This window comes from Crocodylus siamensis, chromosome 6 (assembly GCF_052110815.1).
Source record: "Crocodylus siamensis isolate JL-2025a chromosome 6, ASM5211081v1, whole genome shotgun sequence".
NCBI lineage: Eukaryota > Metazoa > Chordata > Crocodylia > Crocodylidae > Crocodylus > Crocodylus siamensis.
In genome coordinates, this window is record NC_143400.1 from 20,763,676 (window position 1) to 20,787,056 (window position 23,381).

Here is a 23,381-nt window from a genome sequence, read left to right on the forward strand (position 1 = left end):
CTTCTTTGACCTCAGCCCCCTGATCCCCCTGACTTAATGCAGCCCCCCTGCCCTTCCCATCCCAGAAATGAGGCAGAGAACCCCCTAATGCCAATGGAGGGGAGTTAGGGGGGGCCCTGTACCCAAGTGGAAAAGGAGTCTCTGATAGCCAGTGGGAGGACTGGAGAAGTCCTATGGCAAGAGGAGCAGCAGGTTCCCAATACAAAGTGGATCCCCATACTGTGTGGGAACAGCAGGAAACAGGAGGGTTTCTCTTTTACTATTTCTGTCAGAAGATTTTTTGTGGAAATTCAGAAACTTAAAAGGCATTTTCAAAATTCTGCACACCAGATACCACTAGTTGGCATTTTCTGTCCAACTGCAGTCTGAAGTATTTGGCACAGCAGTTCAATAATTACTTGGCTCTTCCCATTTCTGAGGTGTCCTGTCCCCTGAGCTCTAAGACTGACTCTGACCAGGACTCCTGTCTGGTCACAGACACATTTGAGTTTGTGACTGGGACTAGAACAAACTGTTCACAATAAGACACCCCTCACATTGGCCAAGGAAGGAGCAAGGAAACCCATACAGAATATTTCCCAGAAGGCAGGGGGGTTCAGAAAGGCGTCTGCAAGGGACAGTACAGAGCAGAAAATCAGCAGGGACATCCCAAGAAGAAGGGAGGTCTTTCCCTAGTCCCGACATCACTCCTGATGCCCATGAGTCTTCCTGAAGCCTGCATCCCTCAGCATTTTCCTGCTCTCTCCATCCCCAGGACCTGATAAGAGATGGAAAGACCACGGCCTGTGTGTCCCAAACAGTGAAATGAGCCACCAGGTGTGATCAATTCCAGCAATGGCAGAGCATGGGGCAGTCGCTTCCCCAGGGACAGTGGCAAAAACACCAGGACCCTGAGCAGCCTTCTTGTGTCCCTCCACAGCCCCTATGACAAAGGCTTTGCTCCCCACTGCTGTCTCTGGTCATGGCTAGGGCCTGCTCAGAAATCTTATGTCCTGCTCCTACCCCTAGGGAGGCAAAGTTGCTCTTGCTGGGAAGGCTGTGCTTTGTTGGCTGCTGTCTCTGACCTCTGCAACCTCAGCACCCAGGGCTGCAGTCTGGATCATGCCCCTCCTGCTTCTTGCCTGGGCTGGGAGCAACCCCAGGCACCTCTCTCAGCGGCAGAACTGAGGATACACGCCAAGCTACCTCTGTCTGAACACACTTCCCTGGCTTCTATATATTGGAAGGGCTCCATTCCTGTGCTTCTCCCTCCCTGGAGTTAGCAGTGGTGGAGCCAGCATCTCCTTGCAGGGGCTGGGTGCCTTGGGGGTAGCAGGGGTCTCTGGGGCAGCAAGCAGCAGGACATGTGTCTCCACAATAATCATGGAGCCAAATGGCTTTGGCATTAGCAGAGAGGCCTTAGTATTGACAGTGAAAAATTACAACACTGCATTTCACCCAGATGTCTTCATACTTTCCCTACCCTTCCACAGGAGCGGAAAGACCTCCCGCACGCGGCACCTCCTTTACTTCTGCTGCCCCATTTCACCCCAAAAAGAGACTCCACTGACCCCTGACCAGATGTTCCTTCAAAAGGCCAGGATCCTGGCTGCACAGCAAGACATAGGAGTGAGGTCTTGAGTGTGATGAACTGCTACCAATGCTTACCAAGAACCCCTGGATTGCAGTAAACCCTCTGGAAAGGGAAGGGGTAGGAAGTCACAGAGAGATCTGCCCTGGAAAGAAGACTGGGCCCTGGTCTGTTCCCGTTACAGAGCTCCGGAGAGGACACAGAGACTAACCACAAGGATATCAACTTCAGTTTTCGGGCTTTACTAGAGAACGCATTACAGAGAATGAAATGAAGGGAAGGACAGGGGGAGCAGGCAGCCAGCAGTGCACTTTTGGAGAGAGGCTGCAAAGCAAAACCTGCAAAACTGGGCTCAGGGTTGCACTAGCAGCTCCTTACAGACACCTGATGGGCATGAGCAGGCGAAGAAGGTTGATGTAGCGGAGAAGAAAGGCGAGGTCAGGGTGAGGAGCAGGGAACGCTTCCCCAGCCATAAATGTTCTCTTTCCTACATCTCAAGAGCCTCACATACCAGAAACCTGGGAACAGGAGGGAGGACAAAGCTGGAAGGTGGCCAAGGACCATCTCTGGGTATCATTTAGCGATGTGTGTCTTGGGGAGGGCACCCTGTTCTGAAGGTACTTCTTCCCCCCTCCAGGAAGAATGGATGGGTTTTAGACTTCTAGAGAACGATGGGGAATGCACATGCTCCAAGGCGGATGCAAAGATCGTCTCCTCGCTGCTTCCTCGGCTGGCCTCTGCCTGAGGTGTTTCCTCTTAGTTCCTCCCCTCAATCAAACCTTGGGGACCCATCTCTGGGTCCTTCGGGTTCTGCTACACCATATGTGGGTTGAGGGTTGGGTGAATTTTATGCAGTGCACCAGCATGAGTCAGCTTTCCTGAATGCAGCCACTGGTGGGTCCTGAGCAGTTAGGCACACCCAATCCCTTTCTGTATTGCCAACAGAATTATGGATACTCCCAGGTGTGGGTGCACTGGTGTCAGCCAAGCTGGAAGAGTTGATGTAGCTTTTTCCAGTAGTGACATGGCTTCTCTCTTGTGTAGATTCACTTGTACTGGGCCAGGCTGCAAGACTGAGTAAAGCTTTTGCTACACCCCGAGCACTAATGTGGTTTCTGCCATGTGGGGGTGTGCTGGTGCTGAGCCAAGTAATAAGATTGGGAGACTCTCTTCCCAAACTCCAAGCACTGATGTGGCCTCTCACCTGTGTGGATGAACTGGTGCTGTGCAAGGTAAGAAAAGCAGGTGAAGCTTTTCCCAAAATCTGAGCACTGATGTGGCTTCTCCCTCATGTGGATGTGCTGGTGTTGGCCCAGGTGGCAGGACTGGGTAAAGCTCTTCCCACACTCAGAGCAATGATATAGCTTCTCCCCTGTGTGGATAAGCTGGTGCTGGGCCAAGTAACAGGGTTAGGAAAAGTACTTCCCACACTCAGATCACTTATGTGATCTCTCTCCTGTGTGGATAAGCTGGTGCTGGGCCAAGCTGGACAGCTGGGGGAAGCTTTTTCCACACTCAGAGCACTGATGTGGCTTCTCCACTGTATGGATACGCTGGTGCCGAGCCAGGCTGGAAGAGTGGGTGAAGCTTTTCCCACACTCAGAGCACTGATGTGGCTTCTCCCCCGTGTGGATGCGTTTGTGCTGGTCCAGGGTGGAGGACCGGGTGAAGCTCTTCCCGCACTCGGAGCACTGATGTGGCTTCTCCCCTGTGTGGATGCGCTGGTGCTGGGCCAAGTAGTAAGATCGGGAGAAGCTCTTCCCACACTCCGAGCACTGATGTGGCTTCTCCCCTGTGTGGATGCGCTGGTGCTGGGCCAAGTAATAAGACTGGGAGAAGCTCTTCCCACAGTCAGAGCACTGATGTGGCCTCTCTCCTGTGTGGATGCGCTGGTGCTGTGCCAGGTGGGAAGAGCAGATGAAGCTCTTACCACACTCAGAGCACTGATGTGGCTTCTCCCCTGTGTGGACACGCTTGTGCTGGGCCAGGTGGGAGGATTTGGTAAAGCTCTGCCCACACACAGAACACAGATATGGCCTCTCCCCTGTGTGGATGCGCTGGTGCTGGGCCAAGCTCGAGGAGTGGGTGAAGCATTTCCCACACACAGAGCAGTGATATGGCTTCTCCCCTGTGTGGATGCGCTGGTGCTGGGCCAGGTAAGAGGAGTGGGTGAAGCTTTTCCCACACTCTGAGCACTGATGGGTCCTCTCCCTTGTGTGGATGAGCTGGTGCTGTGACAGGTGGGAAAAGGAAGTGAAGCTTTTCCCACACTCAGAGCACCGATGTGGCTTTTCCTCCATGTGGCTGTACTGGTGTTGGGTCAGGTGGGAGGACTGGGTAAAGCTCTTCCCACACACAGAGCACAGATATAGCCTCTCTCCTGTGTGGATGCGCTGATGTTTGGCCAGACTGGAGGACTGTGTGAAGCTCTTCCCACACTCATAGCACTGATGTGGCTTCTCCCTGGTGTGGGCGCACTGGTGCTCATCCAGATGGGAGGACTGGGTGAAGCTCTTCCCACACTCAAAGCACTGATGTGGCTTCTGCTCTGCGTGTATGAGCTGGCATTTGACGAGGTTGGAGGAGCAGTTCAAGCTCTTACCATACTCACAGTGCTGATGATATGGCTTTTCCCTTATGTGCACAAGCCTGTGCCTGACCAGGTTGGAGGGCTGTCTGAAGTTCTTCACATTCTTGGTGCCACGGTTTGGCAGCTCCCTCCTCTGGACACACTGGTGCTGGGACAGGGACAGGCCTTGCCAACACATCATGTTCTTCCTGCACTTGGTGCAGCCGTGTGTCTTCCTCCCTAAGTGGATGCTCCAGTGCTAAACCAGGGAGGAGAAATGGGTGAAGGTTTTACCATGTATGACACAGCAGAACTGACGGAGGACAAACCAGTCTGGCTAACAGGCAGCCCCCACCCTCAACAACAAGCAACCTAGCTCCCATTCTCAGCAAGACACCAGGCCTTGCAATGGACCCTGAGGCAAACTGTGCTCCCTCCTTAATACACACCACATCATCCACATATGAGCCAAATAATATGGTTTACAGCAGCTGAGGACCACTTACCTTCAAATCTACCATTCTCATATACATTGATCCCTGCTTACAACGCCCCTCTCCTATCTACACTGTCAGATGGTGCAATCCCTACATGAATGACTGAACTAACCCTGATCCAACATCAGGTCGAGGAAGACACAGAGGCTTGTGGCACAATGCTTTAACCTCCCTGGACTTTCCATTACTGGCCTCAGAGTAGCTGTTCTTAAACCAAAATACTTTAAAAACAAAATTTGAACATGGAATTGGGCAACATGAAATCACCCACAGGCTGGATTGTGTTAAGTACAGTTTAAATACAGACTATGGATTTTTATCTGATTACGAAGATTGGCTTTGATGTCCCCCTTTTTGCGTGGTTGTCTTTATTACGTTCCTCTCTCCCACCAGTGTCCCAACTCCCATCTCCCTCCCCTGCTCCGTATTTGGTATTTAAAAGTCTCTCTCTATTTGATAATCTGTCCTGTTTGTGTCCTTTCATTGCATCTGACAAGTGACCTTGGGCTTGCAAAAACTTTCGCTAACTTTCACTTAGTTTGTAAGGTGCAAATTTATCCTGTCCTCTTCATGGCTTCAGATTAACACAGATGTCTATCAGCCAGTTGTGCCCCTCGCTCCTACCAAACTGCACGCCCATAAGGCTGTCCAGGCAATTGCTGGGCTGGAAAGACACTGCTGGCATCAACTGCAGAGACTCTCTCTGCTCCGCAGTCTAGGCCAGGCTAGAAGGCACTTTCTGCGTTCAGCTGTAGAGACCATTGCTTCACACTTCCTGGTGCTGGCAGCGTGTCATAGTGTACCCAGAGGGCTCTTAGTTGGTTTTCAGGTCCGGGCAGCTGAGGCAGCGCTTCTAGAGGTAGAGGGAGGTCTGGCTCCATGGACTCTGGCCAGGCCTTCCAGTGCAAGCAACCCTGGCTGCCTGTACTTGGGAGCGAGGTCCTGCCATTCCCAGCGTGGTGTGGTTGCAGCCTCTGTCACCAGTAAAGCTTCCTCTTGTCACTCTTCAGGTCTCTCCACTATCCAAAATTCTTCCCTGCACCCCTGGCTCCTCCTCACTTCTGCCCCAGCTTCAGTCTCACCCCAAAATGAACCTGCTGCTTTACTTACCTCCAAGCTCTCTCCCTGCTTTGGAGGCCTGCCCTCCCCCTTCTCCAGTTGGCCTGGGTCAGGCATCAGGGAGGCCCTCTCTCCAGTTCTCCCTGGGGAAGAAGTCCTTTGCAGCTCCACGATTACAGGCCCCTCCTCAGAAGGCTGCTCATCAGCTCTACTAAAGGTCCCTGTGTGTGCAGGGTGGGGAAGAGAGTGCACAGGTTAGCCTCGTGCCGCTGGCATGGGAAAGCCCTGCTAATCTCCTGTACCGGCCTGGGATGAAAGCAGTTGGAGGCTTCAGTGTGTGGAAGAGTGGGAAGAAGGAAAACTTATACTCCCAGAGCCCTTGTTAATAGACTTCCACAGGCACAAAAATAGACATGAGATCCCAACCCCTGTCCCAGTGCAGGGTGGTGACTAAAACACTGTGTCAGAACCTGCAGGGACATCGCTCCCTGGGAGAGACGCGCAAGGGACGCTGGTGCAATGTCACCATGGCATGTTAAAGGGAGGAGGAGGGGACATGCAAGGTCAGTCTGCTCCAGGATATGTGAAATGTTTCTGGGGCACGGGAGAACAAGAACAGCTGACCTGTGGGAGCACTGAATCTATCAAAAAAGTCTGGCAGAGATTTCTCCACTGATGGATAGTGCCTCCTGCTGCTACAAAGTGAAAAACCACCACTTCTTACCTGCTCCTGGGGAAGGGTTTTGTCCAGGGCGCCAGCCTGAGGAACTTCCATCCGCTGACCAGTCCCAGGTCTCCTCTGCTTTAGGGGAACCTGGAACAGGACAGAGGCCTGGGTTTAACTGTAAACAAACCAGGCAGATGTCACTGGAAAAAACCCACTGCCCTGACACCAGCACCAGCCTTTTATTGGGCTCCTAGGAGCATGAGAAAGGGCTCATTACAACACTGATAATCAATTAAATAATTGATTGTTACCATGGTAGCGCTACAGGGCCCAACCAGGATAAAGCCTCTTTCTGCTAGAAGTGCACACTTGCAATGAGAAGAGTCATCCCCCCTCCTCCCCCAGCCCAGCCTGGGTGCTGCCCACCACCGAGATCAGTTTTGTCCTACCCCAGCCACTGCTTACATATATTGCCACCCTGTCACTGGCAGGGGCAGACATTTGAGCTTTTCATCCTGAAGGCTGCACAGCTATTCAGGCACTTGGACCCATTCCCTGGCCGACATCCAGTACTTGACCTGCCACCAGCTTCTCTGGCATCTTAAGACTGAGTGTTGCACTGTACGGTGCGCATGGCTAGGTGGTCCACCTTACAGCACTTGTTTTAAACCTAAGACCTCACTCCTGTCCCTGTTTTCCTTAGTTGTCCCCCAGAATCAACTAATCTATACCCAATAGCTAAACCTAATAATGGGGTGGCGGGAGGGGACAACTGTTGCTCCGTGGGTATCAAACCACATTAAGCCTATACATCAAGTAAGTCGGTAAGCACCTGACATCTGGTCGGGCAGGGGCTCCTCTTTGGGGACATGAGGTGTCGCATCCGGAGGCCCAGAGGTCTCCCGCTGTCCGGTCTCCTCCAGAGGCCTGCCCCCAGGACAGGCCTCCGGCTGCTCTGGCCAGCAATCACCAGGTTCCTGCGATGCCCCAGGAGGTTGGATCTTGTCTGAGAAATCCTCCTCAACCTTCACGCTCACAATGACCTGGGGACGAGACAAGTACGTTGCTGGGGAGCCAGGAACGGGGGAGACGGGGCAGGAAGGACCAGGCAGCACCGCGGACTGGGGTGAAACGAACCCCCTCACCTGCAGCTTCTCGGCCTCCGCCCGCCCCGCCTGCAGCCCCTCGGCCAGGGCCACGGCCTGGGCGCAGGTCTCCACGCCGCGCCCCCACTCCCAGCTCCGCATGCCCCGCGGCAGGATGGCCAGGAACTGCTCCAGCACCACCAGCTCCAGCACCTGCTCCGGGCTGCGGCGCTGCGGCTCCAGCCAGCCCCGGCACAGCTCCCGCAGGCGGCTGCACGCCTCCCGCGGCCCCGCCGCCTCCCGGTAGCGGAGGGCCCGGAAGCGCCGGCGCCACGTCTCGGGGCCGCGGGGGTCGTGGCCCGGGGCCGCCCCGCCGGGGCCGGCCGGGGTGAGGCCCGCGCCTGCGCCCGCCGCCTCCGGGCCTGCCCGGCCCCCCCCCGGCTCCCGCCGCGCCGGCGCCCCCTCGGGCTGCCCCGGGGCCGCGGGGGGGAGGCGCGCGGCTGCCGCGGGCTCCGGCGCCGCAGACATCTCCTGCCCCGGGACACGGCTCCCCCCGCCGCACGGCGAGCGCTGCCGGCTCGGGCCCGGCCTGGCTGCGGCGAAGGAGGCGGCGCAGATCTCGCCTCGCGGGGCCAGACCCGGCCCCGGCCGTCCCCGCAGCATCCACGCGGGACGCAACCCCCGCGCCGCGCCGAGACCCGCCCGTGCCCGTGGCCGCCGGGGGGCGGGGCCTGGCGCAGCCGCCGCACGCGCAGGATGAAGGGGGCGGGGAGGAAACGCCGCCCCGCCCGGGCACGGGCACGGACGCGGGCGGGAAGCGGGGGCGCTAGGGGACAGCCAGGGATATGGTGCAGCAAATCAGGATCTTCCACTTGCAGGCGGCCTGAGTGGCCATGAGAGGTTTGCAGCCACCTGCTGCAGCTCTGCCAGCACCAGCCGGAGCAGGTCCCGGCAGAGCTGGGAGTAAGGATGCGGCATGGAGACCCATGCCAAGGCAGGAGCCGTGGTCCAGGGGTTTCAGCAGGGGCAGGCGGAGGAGAGGAAGCTTCCGGAGAGAGCTTTTCACCATGGTCATCCCCGTCTCCAGGTGTCTGGAGGATGCTCCCTCTCCCCATCTCTCCCTGTTTCCAGTGACATGTTTGCCTTGTCCCCAGGTCGCAGTGTGTGGGAAGGCTGATGTGGCCTCAGAGAAGATGGTGTCCACAGGGGCAATTAGAAACATCTTGCTTCCTGGCAGAAATAGTCACAGGCCCATCCTACAGAAATGCCCCTAGCAGAGGCATGCCAAAGGACAAGCCACTTTGTGCCCCAGAGGAGTCTCTGCCCCAGCTGGGTCGGGTAATTTGCTCCATGCTGGGCATGGCCTGGGGCTGAGTTTCGGAGTGGCTGTCCTGCATTTGTAGTGAGACGATTAAACCTCAGTTTCTTCCATCTCTGGCAGAATAGGACCCAACTCTGTAGAGCTACCTGGTTGGGGTGGGAGAGGGCTCCGAGCTGGCAGCAGCCAGGGTGAGGTGCCCTGGTCATTGTCATCACATGTGTGCAGCACCTAGCACAAAGATCACTTATCTGGCCTGTGCCTTGTAGCGCTACCTTGGTAGCCATCAGTTATTGTGTTCCAGTCACCCCCCCCGGCATATCTACTTGGAGGCCTTTGTGCCCAAGCATGGCCCGGGCATTGTGGAGATGGGTTTGCTCAGTGAGTTTTGGCTGGCTTGTGCACAGTTAACCCCAGGCCCCTGTCCTGCTACAGATTTCCCTGAGCCAGAGGCCATTGGGATTGGTTGGCAGGTGAAAGGATATGGGTTCAAGTCCTGCTCCTGACAGCTGCCTCCTCTTTCCCCTGGGCATCTCTTGCTTTTGCAGTTCAGGAGGATATACCAGCTTCCCCCAGTGGACTGCCAGCCTCCCCACAGCCCACAGGTGGAGGGGCAGCTCCCAGCCTTGCCTTTCCCTACTAGCCTCTGCCCGCGTTTGGTCAGGACCAAAGCTGCTTTTTGCCACTAAGCTGGGCTACCAAGCTCAAGCATCTCCAGTCACGCAGGCCACCCCTTAGTGCTTCAAGCTGGTCCTTGGGCCTGCAGCCCATGCGAGGCCTCTTTCTCTGGCATGCAGCTGCAGGTGGGGCTGATCCATGCCGTTACCTGACATGGCTGCCAGCCCATCACGGGGTGTGCTAGGACAGACACGGTGGCACAGCCCTCCGCTAACAGGAGATGAGATGGCAGGTGAGCAGCGAGGGTTGGTCTGGCCTGCCTCCTCCCATTGCCCTGGTGTGCTGGGCGCCCACAGCTCTTCCTTCCCGCTCTTCTGGAGGACCGCTTCTGGGTCAGACGGAGGCATCGCTGGCTGGCCCAGGCCACCCAAATTCCCCCACGGTCCCTGGAAGTGGAGACAGAGACCTCACCTGCTCTCTTCCAAAATCCTACCACCCGCCACTGCTCTTGTACTCTCAAACAAGATGATCCCCCAAGAAGCACTTGCTGACACTGGAGCTCTCTCTCAAGCACCAGGAAATCTTCTCACCCCTGAATGTGTCCTTGTACGGAGCAGGCATGGGTGGCACAAGCCGTGGTTGGAAGAGTACTGCGCTAAAGCGCCAGACTCTTCCACAGGAGCCCAGGAGGAGGGCACATCTGCAAAGGCCCAGGTCCCTGTCCAACAGCTCAAGGAGATGAGACACGGATGGGAAGAAGATGCAGTATGATGGCAGGCTATGGCAGGAAGTGGTCGAGGCAGGGGAACCTCAAGTGAAGTAACATTGCTGGCAGACAGTAGTCAGCAGGCCAAAACGTTTGAGCCCACTCTGTGCCACCTAGGCTCCTGAAGAAAGCCAGGCTATGCCTTTTCAAGGTACGTCAAACAATCAGCAGGCAGCTGGGGAGGAAGTAATCTCTGCTCATGATTTCCAATGTGAACAAACTTCACCCATAGGCAATATTTATATAGAAGAGCAGTTACTCTTTGGGGAGAAGAGGAAATAGAATAAAAACAAAACATTTTGGAAACAGTCTTAAATAGCACTCAACCCTCTAGTGACCATTTCGCACAACCATTGTGTTCAGGGTCTTTCTTAGGTCCATGCAAGACAAACAGTGTAATCAGCAGAGGCAGTGAAGCTGCTACCCGGAACTTTTCTGTCTCACCATTGCGGTTGAAAGGACACTTCTCCACAGCTGGTGCTATGGACAGCATGCCTCAATTTGTTTTGTTGGCCCTGCCGACAACTGGAGCCACTCTGCTGTTGCTCATCATCAGTGTGCTAATTATCACCGTGTGGGAGCACTGCTCTAAAGCTACTCTTCCATGCTGCTGAAGGGGATTTTTTTTCATGTTCTGCTTGCAGAAATAAGTTCACTGTTTTAGACCTTGGGCAGTCTCAAGGATCTCGGCTCTTTTGTATCTAGCAAGCAGAACATTAATCCGAATATCAGCATCACAATTTTAAAAGGCAGAGCAGGTTCACTCAAGCCTGGCTCCCATGGCATCTCCTATTCAAGCTGTTAAAAGCAGTTAGAACATATTGTCACTGTGAAAAGAAGCACACAAGAGATTTTCACTTTCTTGCCCATGGCTACAAGTGGAGGACATGCAGATATGGAACACCATCCCCATAATCCGTTCTTGCATATGGTATGCAAATAAGCACCAATGAGAAGCTGTCATACAGGTACAGTGTTTGATGGCATGACTGCTTGATTAGACTGACAGAAAGCAGGCCAGGGTGGTACATTATAAACTACCTGGTTCAGAGAGACATAAGGCTTCATATGAATCAGCTGGGTTCGTCAGAAACCCCCCCCCCACCTGTGCTAATGAAGACAACCATCCCTCACGGGAACAGTCAGGTGAAGAGTTGCTAGGCCAGGGGTGGGCAAGATATGGCCCAGAGGCTGGATCCAGCTCACCAGGCCATTCTATCTGGCCTGCACGGCCCCTAAAAAAATTAGAAAATTAATATTTATTTGCTCCTAGCTACCCGTCAAAATGACAGGAGACAGGGGCAGTAGCACCCAGAGGAAAATGGGGGCAGGACCCAGCAGCAAGGTCTGCCCAGCCCTCCCCCCCCTAGAAACCCCTGCCTAACAGAGGTTTCTGGCCTGGGACCATGGGACTGTTCCTGCTTCCCTGCTCTGGAGAGGAATATATGGCCCTCAACAGCTTGCCAAAACTTGGTAAGAGGCCCTCTGCCCAAAATAATTGCCTGCCCCTGTGCTAGGCAGTATTTCTGGGCTCTGCAAGTTGTTACCTGGCAATAACAGCCCTCAGCTACTCCCTTGAGTGAGGATTAAACAATGTTTCTCCCTTGATGCCCAGATTGCAATCTTTGCTGCTGCCCTGGGTACGTGGTTTTATGACCCAATGAAATCACACAGTGAAGTTCCTGATGCCTTTTGTGATGACACGCTCACATGAAGTTGGACCTGACATTCGATCCTCCATCAAATCACATGAAAGGCACCACCCTGGAATTCAAACCAAGCTTTTTGGCAAAAGGCATAGTGAACATGCAGGACCTACCCCAGGCATTGACTGTGCTTGCTAGTGTGGATTTAGGAGGCAGTGTCATGAGCAGATGCCTGTGAGAAGATCGCCTCTAAACAAGAAGAGGCTCCAGGGACCTGCTGGGAGGTAGTGTGCAGCTGACAGGTCAGAATTAGTATCACTTCAGCTCCCTGTGGGTACAAGAGAGAGATGTGAATCTGAAGCCTGGGTCAGGTCTGTGAAGGATTCCTGTACCCCACCACCTTCCATCACCTGTGAGAGACTTTTCTGCTGCAATTCCCTGAGTAAATTGGAGCTTTTCACTCCAGTGGGATGAGTGGAGGCATATGTAAGGAAAGGCGGTTTTGGAAGGCATGTGTGTGGAAGCAAGTTGTAATTTAATTGGTTAAAACATGTGCCTAGTAGGGCTTAAAATCCCAGTAGTGCCTTTTTTACTTTTTTCTTTTTGTAAAAAATGAAAGACCTTTTTGGAATCACAACAAGGGTGGACATAGAGGCCAAACTCACCGTGGCTGTTTCCTTCTCCCTACATAGGGTGGCGGCCATAGACGACATTCTGGTTTTCTGCTACTCTGTTGTCTATTGATACAACACCAGATGCTTTTATGTCCTCTATTTTTCTCTTGAAGATATAAATAGAGGACATAAAGGTGCCAGGTGTCATATCAATAGAGGACAGAGGACAACAGGACTGTCCTCTATGACAGCCACCCTATCCCCACAGCTGACACCTTGATGTGCAGCCCGAACCATCTGCAAAGTCTAAATATGTCTCACTTAAGAAGTTCCTTTCTGGTTTTCACAGTTAGTGCACTTTTTTACAGTGTTGAATGATCAGAAAGTAAGATGAGTAGATTCCTCTCTATTTGTCAGTACAACCTCAAACCTGTGCCATGTAAGCTCTCATCTGTTCTAGAAACCAGTGGTGACATGTGTGGCAGGAAGCCACCTTTGTTTCTCCCCAAAATCTCTGCCCTGTGACAATGTGATGAGGATGGGCCCAGCAGAGGAGACACACCTTTACCCTATCTCTTTGGGTAACCTGAGATGGATACATTCCTGAGGGAGGCGGGACCTGCTCCCTCTGCCTAGGTGACTGGTATCAGCTACCTGGGTGAGGGGCATCTACCTGGTGGGCTAGAGTCTGCCCGGCAACTAGTGATGTATTTGAAATTGGTTGGCCAACAGCCAACAGGAGCTGGCCTCCACTGGACCAGGTGAACGAGGTCAAAGGGGATATATAAGTTAAGACTGCCTGGGAGTAGGGGGCAGCAGCCATGCGGGGGACTCAGACATGGAGAGGCGCTTTAACCATCTGAAACTGGCTCTCTCCCCCATAAGTCATGACCTAGGAACAGCCTGCCTCCAGAGGGGATCTCCAACAGCCTCGGGATGATGCTTGTGAGTAAGCTACTCGAGACCTGGTTAGATATCTAGCTGGCAGTAATTGGGATGTGTGATCAAAAGGTTATCTCAGCCAGACTGTTTTGCTTGATGGGATTCCTATGATATTGCTCTATCTTGTACCTGATTTTCACCCTACACCTGCGATCAATACAGTTCTCCTTAGTGACCGGGGTAGGAGACTTATTGAGGGGTGGGTCTAAACTATGCCTAAGAGGCCCCTTAGGTCTGTGGATTAAGAGGGACTTTCCTTTTTGGCCCCTGACTTGGGGAAATGCCCCAAGTGCTCATACTGGGTCGAGTACCCATAGGACTATTAGACCTGTGTTTCCCCAAGGACACAGAGCTTAAGAGAGTCCCCCCTTGGGGTGGTGGCAGCTTATGTTACTCCCGGGCTAGCGAGTATGTTCCAGGGAGGGGGAGAGCCGGACGTGAGGTGCCCCCAGGGAGGCACTCGGAGCCTGGAAGGTGGTTGGGCGCAGTAAGGTGGGTGGCTCAACGCAGAAGCGCCCCCTACTGGCCCGCCACAACATGTAGGGGGTGCACAGGGGTCAATGGCCACACTTGCTGCTTAGGCAATGGGCAGGGGAATAGGGGGGAGACCCAGTGCCCCGCCCTGCGAGTGCTGGCTGGGGAGTGGGAGCACTGTGGGAGCTCCAGCTGTGGGGGGGACACCCCGCCCCCCCCGGTCATTGACTGGTTGCTCGGGGGACATGTGCCCCCCCCCCGACTAAGGCAGCACCAGTCGCCCATGCTAGGAACACATGTATCTGAATTTAATTCAGGGTATAGAGAGACAATCTCATTGGTTGTTAGGGGAACACCAGAATGAAATTAAACTAGAATCCTGAAGCAAGACAGAGAGTGAGAGTGGGTTGTTAGTGTCAGCCGTGGGGCTGGGGGTTGAAGGAGTAGTCATCAGAATCCACAAGTCAGGTGCCAAAATGCCAAGCCATGTTGTGGGGCTGGGAAACAGTTAACAAGTCCAAGGAAAATCCGCAAAGTGAAATACAGGAGTAGCCAAACCAGGGTTCAGCAGTCAGAAAGCAGATGTACAGGGTGAATCTAGAGGCTGAAAGCATGGATCAAGGTGAAAGCAAGACAAGGAACCAGGAAGGGCTGATATATTGCTGAAAGAAAAGCTGCTTAGAAACTGATGACCAGTGTGTTGTTCAACAATAGTTAGGTGCTGGAGGAGTTCCTTAAATGCAGCTCCAGAAGCAATCAAAGGGAAGACCTTTGGGGTCAGCTCTTGTTGATTTTGTAGTAATTGGATCAGTGCACTTAACAAGGGGTGTAGGATAGGATCCTGCCTGAGTCTTATAGAGGTTACCCAGGCTTCATTGCAGAAGTTTTATAGTAGGCCTTTGATCAATTTCAGTAGGGATCATTACAGGCAGCTACTGTGAATCAGTGGTGAGGTGTAGGGGGCACACATGCACCCCCCTAAGAGCACTGGTGCATACCATGACAGCCAGTGTTCCCAGGCGGGGGGCAGGCGAGAGCACTCTGAGAGCACCGGCTGGGGAGTGGGGGCGCCAGGAGAAGCGATCCCTGTGGTCCCTCTGCGGCTGATCGTGCCCACCTAGAAGTGCCAGCAGCATGTCACTGCCACTTCTGGGTTGGCAGGATTGGCCACAGAGGGGCTCCCCTCCCTGGTCTCTGACTGGCCACAGCAGGGGGGGCAAGTGCCGCCCCCGACTCAGGAGGCACCAGTTGCCCATGCTGTGAATCCTGCCAGCTGAGCTCATCTCACTGCTCATTATCCCCCACTTCCCACTAGGCTAGAATGGGAATGCAAGGGAGGTGGGGAGAAGAGGAGCTGAGACCTCTCAAACTTCAACCTGGAACAAGACCATGGGAGTTCAGCAGGCCTTGGGGAAGGTGACTGGCATGTAGGGGAGTCCTCTTCCACTGGTCAGGACAGAATGCATATTCCTCCCATGCCTCAGTAGTCCCCCCACTTCCCCCCATGCTGCACCACCCCTGGAACTCCTGACCTGATCCTGGCCTTGCATTCTTCCCTGGAGACGGCAGGACTTGCGGGCTCATTGGAGCAGGCTGGTGTTGGGCCAGCTGGGCTTGGCTAAGGTGCTCCCCACGGTTTCAGCCCCTGTGTGGTAGGGCACCCTTGGTGCCTGCCACTGTTAGAGGCTTGAACAGGCTGTAGAGCAGCCAGCAGGTGTGGTGTGGCTTAATGAGGTGGTCACATGACTGCAAGAGGGCTCTTGGATTGGAGGATGGGGCTGGGCAGCCTCACTATAAACCCAGGCCCCCAGAGTTAAGTGGGCAGTTGTAGGGCGTCAGAGGGATAATGTTGCCTGGCTGGAGCTGCTCCTCTAAGAAGACCTGGAGGTTACGGGTAGAAATTATGGGGATGGAGGAGGTTTCTGGTCCTGAGGAATGACCTAAAACTATACCCTGCTAGGACTGGATGGTGTGGTGGGGAAATACCACACTAGTGCCTCCCTAGTGAAAGGTGAGGATGGGGTGCCATATATCCTCAGCCTCCAGGACCTGGTGGGTTACCCCATAAAAGGTAGCTTTTCCCTGGACTTTCAGAAGGCCTTTGACGCTGTCTCTCACCCCATTCTCATTAAAAGACTGGTGTCGACACCTACACAGTCAGATGGGTCGCTAACTGGCTGGAGAGCCGCACCCAGAGAGTGGTGGTGGACGGGTCATTTTCAACCTGGAAGGACATGGGCAGTGGGGTCCCCCAGGGCTCGGTCCTCGGGCCCGCACTTTTCAACATCTTCATCAGTGACTTGGACGAGGGGGTAAAAAGCACCCTGTTCAAATTTGCTGATGACACGAAGATGTGGGGGGATGTGGGCATGTTAGAAGGGAGGCATATGCTGCAATCAGACCTAGACAGGTTACAGGGGTGGGCGGACAAGATTAGGTTGGGTTTCAACACTGACAAGTGCAAGGTACTGCACCTGGGAAGGAAGAGCCAGCACCATACCTACAGGCTGGGGAACTCTCTTCTCATCAGTGCAGAGGCATAAAAGGATCTTGGAGTCATCGTTGATGCCAAAACAAACATGGGCCGGCAGTGTGGGGACACGGTCAGGAAGGCCAACCGCACCTTGTCGTGCATCCACAGATGCATCTCGAGCAGGTCCAGGGAGGTGATCCTCCCCCTCTACGCGGCACTGGTCAGGCCGCAGCTGGAGTACTGCGTCCAGTTCTGGGCACTGCACTTCAGGAGGGATGTGGACAGCATGGAGAGGGTCCAGAGGAGGCCACTCACATGGTCAGGGGACAGCAGGGCAGGCCCTATGAGGAGAGGCAACGGGACATGAACCTGTTCAGCCTTCACAAGAGAAGGCTGAGGGGGGATCTAGTGGTCACCTATAGACTTGCCAAGGGGGACCAACAGGCAATGGGAGAGTCCCTGTTCCCCCAAGCACTACTGGGGGTAACAAGGAACAACAGCCGATTCAGGCTAGATATCAGGAGGCGCGACTTCACGGTCAGGTCGGCTAGAATCTGGAACCAACTTCCAAGGGAAGTGGTGCTGGCTTCTACCCTGGGGGTCTTGAAAAGAGTCTAGGGAGCCACCTAGTTGGGGTCATTTGACCCCAGCATCCTTTCCTGCCCATGGCAGGGGGTCAAACTAGATGATATGCTTAGGTCCCTTCTGACCCTATCAACTATGAAACTATAAAACTATGAATCTAGTTCACTGGACACCCAGTGAGAGGACAGGAGGGGCTTTGAGGAAATTGATTCCTTGAGGATCTGTTCCATGATTTTTCCAGGGACTAAGGTGAGGCCGACTGGTCTGTAGTTCCCTGGATCCTCCTCCTTCCCTTTCTTAAATATGGGCATTATGTTTGCCATTTTCCAATCATCTGGGACCTCTCCTGATTACCATGGGTTTTCAAAGATGCTGGTTAATGGCTCTGCCATTTCATCAGCCAACTCCTTCAGCACTGTTGGGTGCATCCCGTCCAGCCTCATGGACTTGTACATGTCCAGCTTTTCTGAGTAGTCCCTAACCTGTTCTTTCACTGCTGAAGGCTGCTCACCTCCTCCCCAAGCTGTGCTGCCTGCTGCCTGGAGCTGACCTTGCCAGTGAAAACCGAGGCAAAACAGGCATTGAGGACTTCAGCCTTTTCTGAATCCTCTGCTACAAGGTTGCCTCCCCTATTCATGAAGGAACCCACACCTTCCCTAATCCTCCTCTTGCTACCAACATCCTTGTAGAAACCCTTCTTGCTACCCTTCACATTCCTTACTAGCTGCGACTCCAGCTGTGCTTTGGCCTTCCAGACTTCATCCCTAAAAGCCCAAGCAATGCTCTTATATTCTTCCCTGGTTATTTGTCCAAGTTTCCACTTTTTATAAGCTTCCTTTTTGTGATTTAATTTACTGAAGCGTTCCCTGCTAAGCCAAGCTGGTCTTCTGCCATACTCGCTGGTCTTCCTGCACTTTCAGTAAGCGCTCTTTGAAATACAGCCAACGGGTCCTGCCACCCTGGGTCTGAGTGGGAAGAGAGCTGAAGGAGCCCTTTCCCTTGGGTTTCAGAGAAGGAGCCCCGAGGAGCTGGAACTGCTCAAGGAGAAGAATTGCCTCTAGGCCATAGAGCTAGAAGCCCAGACAGCACAGCATAAGCATGAAACCGAACCGTGTAAGTGAGAGTTAGAAGCCCAAGAAGCACAGCGCAAGCTGGAGCTAGAAGTGCAAGTGGTGCAGCGCAAGCACGAGGCCGAACAATGCCAGTGAGACTTGGAAGTCCAAGAGGCACAGCACAAGCATGAGGCTGAGCAGCATAAGCGTGAGATTGAGCTACTTCAGCTGGGGTTAGAATTGAAGCCCAGGAGGCACAGCGCCAGAGTGAGGCTGAGCTGCAGTGAATGAATTGAATTGCACCCCACAAAATGACCCCCAAGGACTTCATCCTGTACAAAGATGGAGAGGATCTAGAGGTGTTCTTGAGTCATTTTGAAAGCCAAGTGCGCCAATGGAACTTAGAAAAAAAGAGGTGGTCATGAGATATATTGCTGGGCTGGTAATAGGCAACATGTCTGTTATCCTGAACAGCCTGCCCACTAGGTCAGTAAAGGACTATGATGCCTTTAAAGAGGCTGTGAGTAAGAGGTATAAATTGGGTCCAGATCATTTCAGGAGGAAGTTCTGCACAGCTGCCCCACAGCAGGAAAAGGCTATGGCCAAGTTTGTGGCCCAGCTGTGGGAGTCATTCCTTAAATGGGTGGAGGGAACCAAAGCTGACACCAGAGATAAGGTGCTGGATCTTATGGTGTTAGATCAATTCTATTTTGGGTGCCCTGGGGAGATTTTACATCTAGTCAGGGATAAGGAGCCCAAGTCAGCCAGTGAGTCTGTCGACATTGCTGATCAGCTGTTGCTAAAATTGGGAGGGGCTGGACAGAAGGCCTCCCCACTTTGGGAAGGACCAGAAAGGGGGAGGGGGGAGAAGGGAAAAATCAGTCCCTTAATGGGAGATTGAGGTCCCTTTTGCAGAGCAGAGTGGCCCTGGATTTGGCCAATCCACCCAGATCAGGTAGGAAGGCATGGACAACTGGTGTCTCCTGAGTCAGGGGGGCACTTGCCCCCCCAGTGGCCAGTCAGCAATCGGGGGTTCCCCCAACAGCCAATCACACCGGCTGGGAGCCAGAGGAGCTAATGGCCTCCCATAGGGAGGAGATAAGAGTACACAGGAGAGCCATCATCAGGGAAGTGGACTCAGGGCCCTGTATGTCATTGATTAATGCCAACCTTGTTTCACCATCGGATATAGTTCCTGGAAAAACCCTTACCATAGAAGGGGTGGGGCACCAGCCAGTCAAGGGACAAGTAGCACATCTCCCCATTGAGTGGAGGGGCTGGGGAATGTGCCTGCGGATAGGAGCGATGGAGGATGCTCCTGCCCCCCTGCTGATGGGGAGGAATATTATGGGACCTGAGCATATGAGTGCAGCATGGGAGAACATTATAGAACCCCTCCACATTAATGCAGTGACTCGCAGTCAGAGCAAGAAGGTGGAGACAGTAGGTGAGGAAGCCTCCCAGAGCTCAGTAACCCAGTTGGCTATGGGGGTAGGGAGGTAAGGAGAAAGAACCCCCCTAACTGTGGAAACCAGTTGGCTGCTGCGGTAACTGATGTTTCATAGTAGGTTGGGTCAGAACGGACCTGAGCAGATCATCAAGTCCGACCTCCTGCCATGGCAGGAAAAAGTACGGCCTGCCCTGCTGTCCCCTGATCATGCGAGTGGCCTCCTCTGGACCCTCTCCATGCTGTCCACATCCCTCCTGAAGTGCGGCGCCCAGAACTGGACGCAGTACTCCAGCTGCAGCCTGACCGGTGCCGCGTAGAGCGGGGGGATCATCCCCCTGGACCTGCTCGAGATGCATCTGTGGATGCATGACAAGGTGTGGTTGCCTTCCTGACCGTGTCCCCACGCTGCCGGCCCATGTTCATCTTGGAGTCAATGATGATTCCAAGATCCTTTTATGCCTCTGCACTGACGAGAAGGGAGTTCCCCAGCCTGTAGGTATGGTGCCGGTTCTTCCTCCCCAGGTGCAGCACCTTGCACTTGTCCGTATTGAAACCCATCCTGTTCTCATCCACCCATCCCATAACCTGTCTAGATCTAGTTGTAGACTGTCCCTCCCTTCTAGCATGCCCACCTCCCCCCACATCTTAGTGTCATCCACAAATTTGAATAAGGTGCTTTTCACCCCTTCATCCAAATCGCCAGTGAAGATACTGAACAGTGTGGGACTGAAGACCAAGCCCTGGGGAACCCCTCTACCCACATCCCTCCAGGTCGAAAATGACCCATCCACCACCACTCTCTGGGTCGGCCCTCCAGCCAGTTAGCGACCTGTTTGACTGTGTAGGTGTCGACACCACAGTTCCCCAGTTTTTTAATGAGAACAGGGTGAAACACAGTGTCAAAGGCCTTCCTAAAGTCCAGGAAGACTACATCCACCGCAACACCTGCATCCAAGGCTTTTGTGACCTGGTTGTAGAAGGCCACCAGGTTGGTCTGACAGGACCTGGCTCTAGTGAACCCATGTTGGTTGCCTCTCCGCATAATCTCCCCTGCTGGCCACTCGCAGATGTGTTCCTGGATAATTTACTCAAAGAGCTTCCTCAGGACTGAGGTAAGACTAATGGGCCTATAGTTTCCTGGGGCCTCTTTCCTCCCTTTTTTGAAAACGGGGACCACATTGACTCTTTTCCAGTCCTCTGGCACCACACCAGAGCACCACGAGTGCTTGTACAGCCGTGCCAGGGGTCCCGTAATGACCTCTGCCAATTCCCTCAGCACTCTGGGGTGCAGATCGTCAGGACCTGCTGATTTGAACACATCCAGTCCCTCCAGAAGTTCCCTGACTAGGTCCTCACTGACCCGGGGCCTGTCTGTGCCACCCCTGGGTCCATCCTGGACCCCAGTGGGAGGGATGTCCCTGTCCCTGCTCAGAAAAATGGAAGCAAAGAATCTGTTAAAGAGATTAGCTTTGTCATCAGGCGCTACCACCAGATTACCAAGCATGTCCTGCCACATTATTTGGCACCTTCTTTTAACCCCTTGTGCATTTAAAAAAAGGACTTCTTGTTATCCTTGATCCAGGTCTCTAGTCCCAGTTCCATCTCTGCCTTAGCCTTCCTAACAGCCCCCCTACAATCTCCAGCCAAGGAGGTATAATCCTCCTTGGTGATGGACCCTCCCTTCCATTGGATGTATGCCTCCTTTTTGGCTTTGAAGTGTTTGTGGATGCTTTTGGTGAGCCATGGGGGCTTTTGAGCCCTCTTGCCCCCTTTGATCCACATAGGGATTGTCACGCTTTGGGCTTGGAGAATCATCTCCTTAAGGAACAACCACTCTTCTTGGACTCCCAACTGCCCTTCCCTCCGGGACCTCAATGCCTCCCTTATTAGTTTTCTTATCTCATTGAGATCTGCTCTCCTGAAGTCCAGGGCTGCTGCCTTGCTGCAGGCCTTCGCCACCCTGCGCTAGATGGTGAATTCCAGTAGGCGATAGTTGCTGTTGCTCAGATGGTCGAGCACCCGCAGACCCCTCACCAGGTTGTTGCCTGGACCAGGTCCAACAAGGCCTTTCGCCTGGTGGGACTGTGCATCTCCTGGGTTAGATGGAGGTCCTGTAACTTGGCTAGGAACCTACGTGAGCGGTCAGACCTGGCTGACTGCTCCTCCCAGCAGATGTCCGGGTAGTTTAGGTCACCCATGATGATCACGTCCCTCATCTTAGCTGCCTCCATGAGCTGACCTGAGAATTCCCAGTCCAGTTTTTCTCCCTGGTTAGGTGGCCTGTAGTAGACCCCCACCGTTAGGTCCCTTTCCCCCTGACTCCCTTGTATACAAACCCAGAGCACCTCCATCTGCTCTACCTCAGACCCAGTGCTGTTTGCAGAGGATGTGTGTTGCTCTTTGATGTAGAATGCCACACCCCCACCTTTCCTCCCTGTTCTATCCCGCCTGTACAGCCTATAGCCTTTGATGTTCACCGCCCAGTCATGTGTTGGATCCCACCAAGTTTCAGTGAGCCCCACTAAGTCTGGGTTTGTGTTAGCTAGAAGGAGGGCTAGTTCCTTCTGCTTGTTCCCCATACTGCGAGCATTAGTGTAGAGGCATTTAAGGCCTTCTGAGGCTGTATGCACCTCCCGCACAATCCCAGGACTATCCGGCCCCTGTCTCTTACCTGGGTATTTCTTGTGCTCGTTGCCTGACTTGGCTGGGCTGTTCTTGTGGGTGTCTCTTGGTTCAGTGTTCTGTGGCTCCCTTGGTCTTCTTCCTCCCCCTCTGATGAGCCTAGTTTAAAGCCCGCCGGAGGAGATCAGCCAACCTAGAAGAGAACACACGCTTACCTTTGGGGGAGAGGTGAAGCCCATCCCACCCGCGCATGACTCTTGTTCTGAAGTGAGGGTTGTGGTGCAGGAAGCTGAAGCCTGCCATGAGACACCATCCTGAAGCTGCAAGTTGATGTCCTAGATGCAGGTATCATGGCATCTTCCACACCTGCTCACTGGAAGGATCGATGAGAAGACCACCTGTGCCCCTATTTCCTTCAGCTTGTCCCCCAGAGCTTGGTAGTCCTTCATCAGGTGGTCTGGACTGCTCCTGGCTGCATCCTTAGTGCCCACATGGATTAGGACCATGGAGTAGTACCATCCTGCACCATGCCATGGCTTCCTGCTTCCTTCACACTAGCAAGCAGACCCAGAAGCTACAGTAGGTCCTGCTGATCACCCTGGGTGACTCACCATAGGATACAGTATATCACACGTGGCCTGCCAAACCTGTTACGGCAGCAGAAGGCCCTGGAATGAGTCTTCATGCCAACACGCACTGAGCCTCTACACCTGTGCCCCCTGAGCATCCATGACTGGGCCTCCATAGTCCTCCTGGACAATGACATTGAGGGTATCTTGAATGCCATAAATGCTGGGTGCTCTGGGACCACCTCTACATCATGGAGTGAAGGGTCTGGGCACACCCCACTAGCATGGACTGGTGGGAACAGATCATCCTTGGCACCTGGGATGATTAACTGTGGCTCCAGACCTTCCACATGGGACAGGACACCTTCATGGACATCACCCAGGTGGCCCCACACATTGCACACCAGGGTTGGCCCCCTCAATCTGGAGAAGTGGGTGTTCATTGCTGTCTTGAAGCTAACCTGGCAGTCTCTGCTACATTGCCAACCAGTTCAGTGTGGTTATCCACAGCCAGAGAGACTGTCCCGGAGATTTGCCTGGTCATTCAGGACATCATGGCAAACGGCTTCATCTGTCTCATCAACCCGCAGAAGGTGATACCTGGCTTCCAACATATGGGCTTCCCCAACTGCATAGGGGCTGTGAATGGTACCCACATCCCAACTGTCTGCCCACTGCAGGGTAACTGGGCAGTCATCACCTGCAAGGGCTATTATTTGGTCATCCTGCAGGGTGTCTGGTGTGGGACCTAGATAGCCTTTTGGCAGAAAGGGTGGTGATTTTTGGTTATTTTTCCTCCATTACT

The 23,381-nt window shown here is 53.8% G+C and overlaps 1 protein-coding gene across 1 annotated transcript; it reads right to left on the minus strand.

Annotated features, from left to right (window-relative positions):
- LOC149861533 (uncharacterized) lies at positions 1–8,244 on the minus strand. Its single transcript, XM_090052392.1, has 5 exons — positions 7,508–8,244; positions 7,195–7,405; positions 6,420–6,509; positions 5,747–5,916; positions 1–4,398 (listed from the first exon to the last, which is right to left on the minus strand). The coding sequence occupies exons 1-5, from the start codon at positions 8,108–8,110 to the stop codon at positions 3,007–3,009; spliced, it is 2,466 nt and encodes an 821-aa protein (XP_089908518.1). The 5' UTR covers positions 8,111–8,244; the 3' UTR covers positions 1–3,006.
- Positions 8,245–23,381: the final 15,137 nt, after the last annotated feature.

Coding starts and splice junctions, on each gene's coding strand:
- LOC149861533 (XM_090052392.1), bottom strand. CDS start 8,110: ATGCTGCGGGGACGGCCGGGGCCGGGTCTGGCCCCGCGAGGCGAGATC. Junction 7,406..7,507: donor CGGAGGCCGAGAAGCTGCAG/GTGAGGGGGTTC, acceptor TCTCGTCCCCAG/GTCATTGTGAGCGTGAAGGT. Junction 5,917..6,419: donor AAACCCTTCCCCAGGAGCAG/GTAAGAAGTGGT, acceptor CTGCACACACAG/GGACCTTTAGTAGAGCTGAT.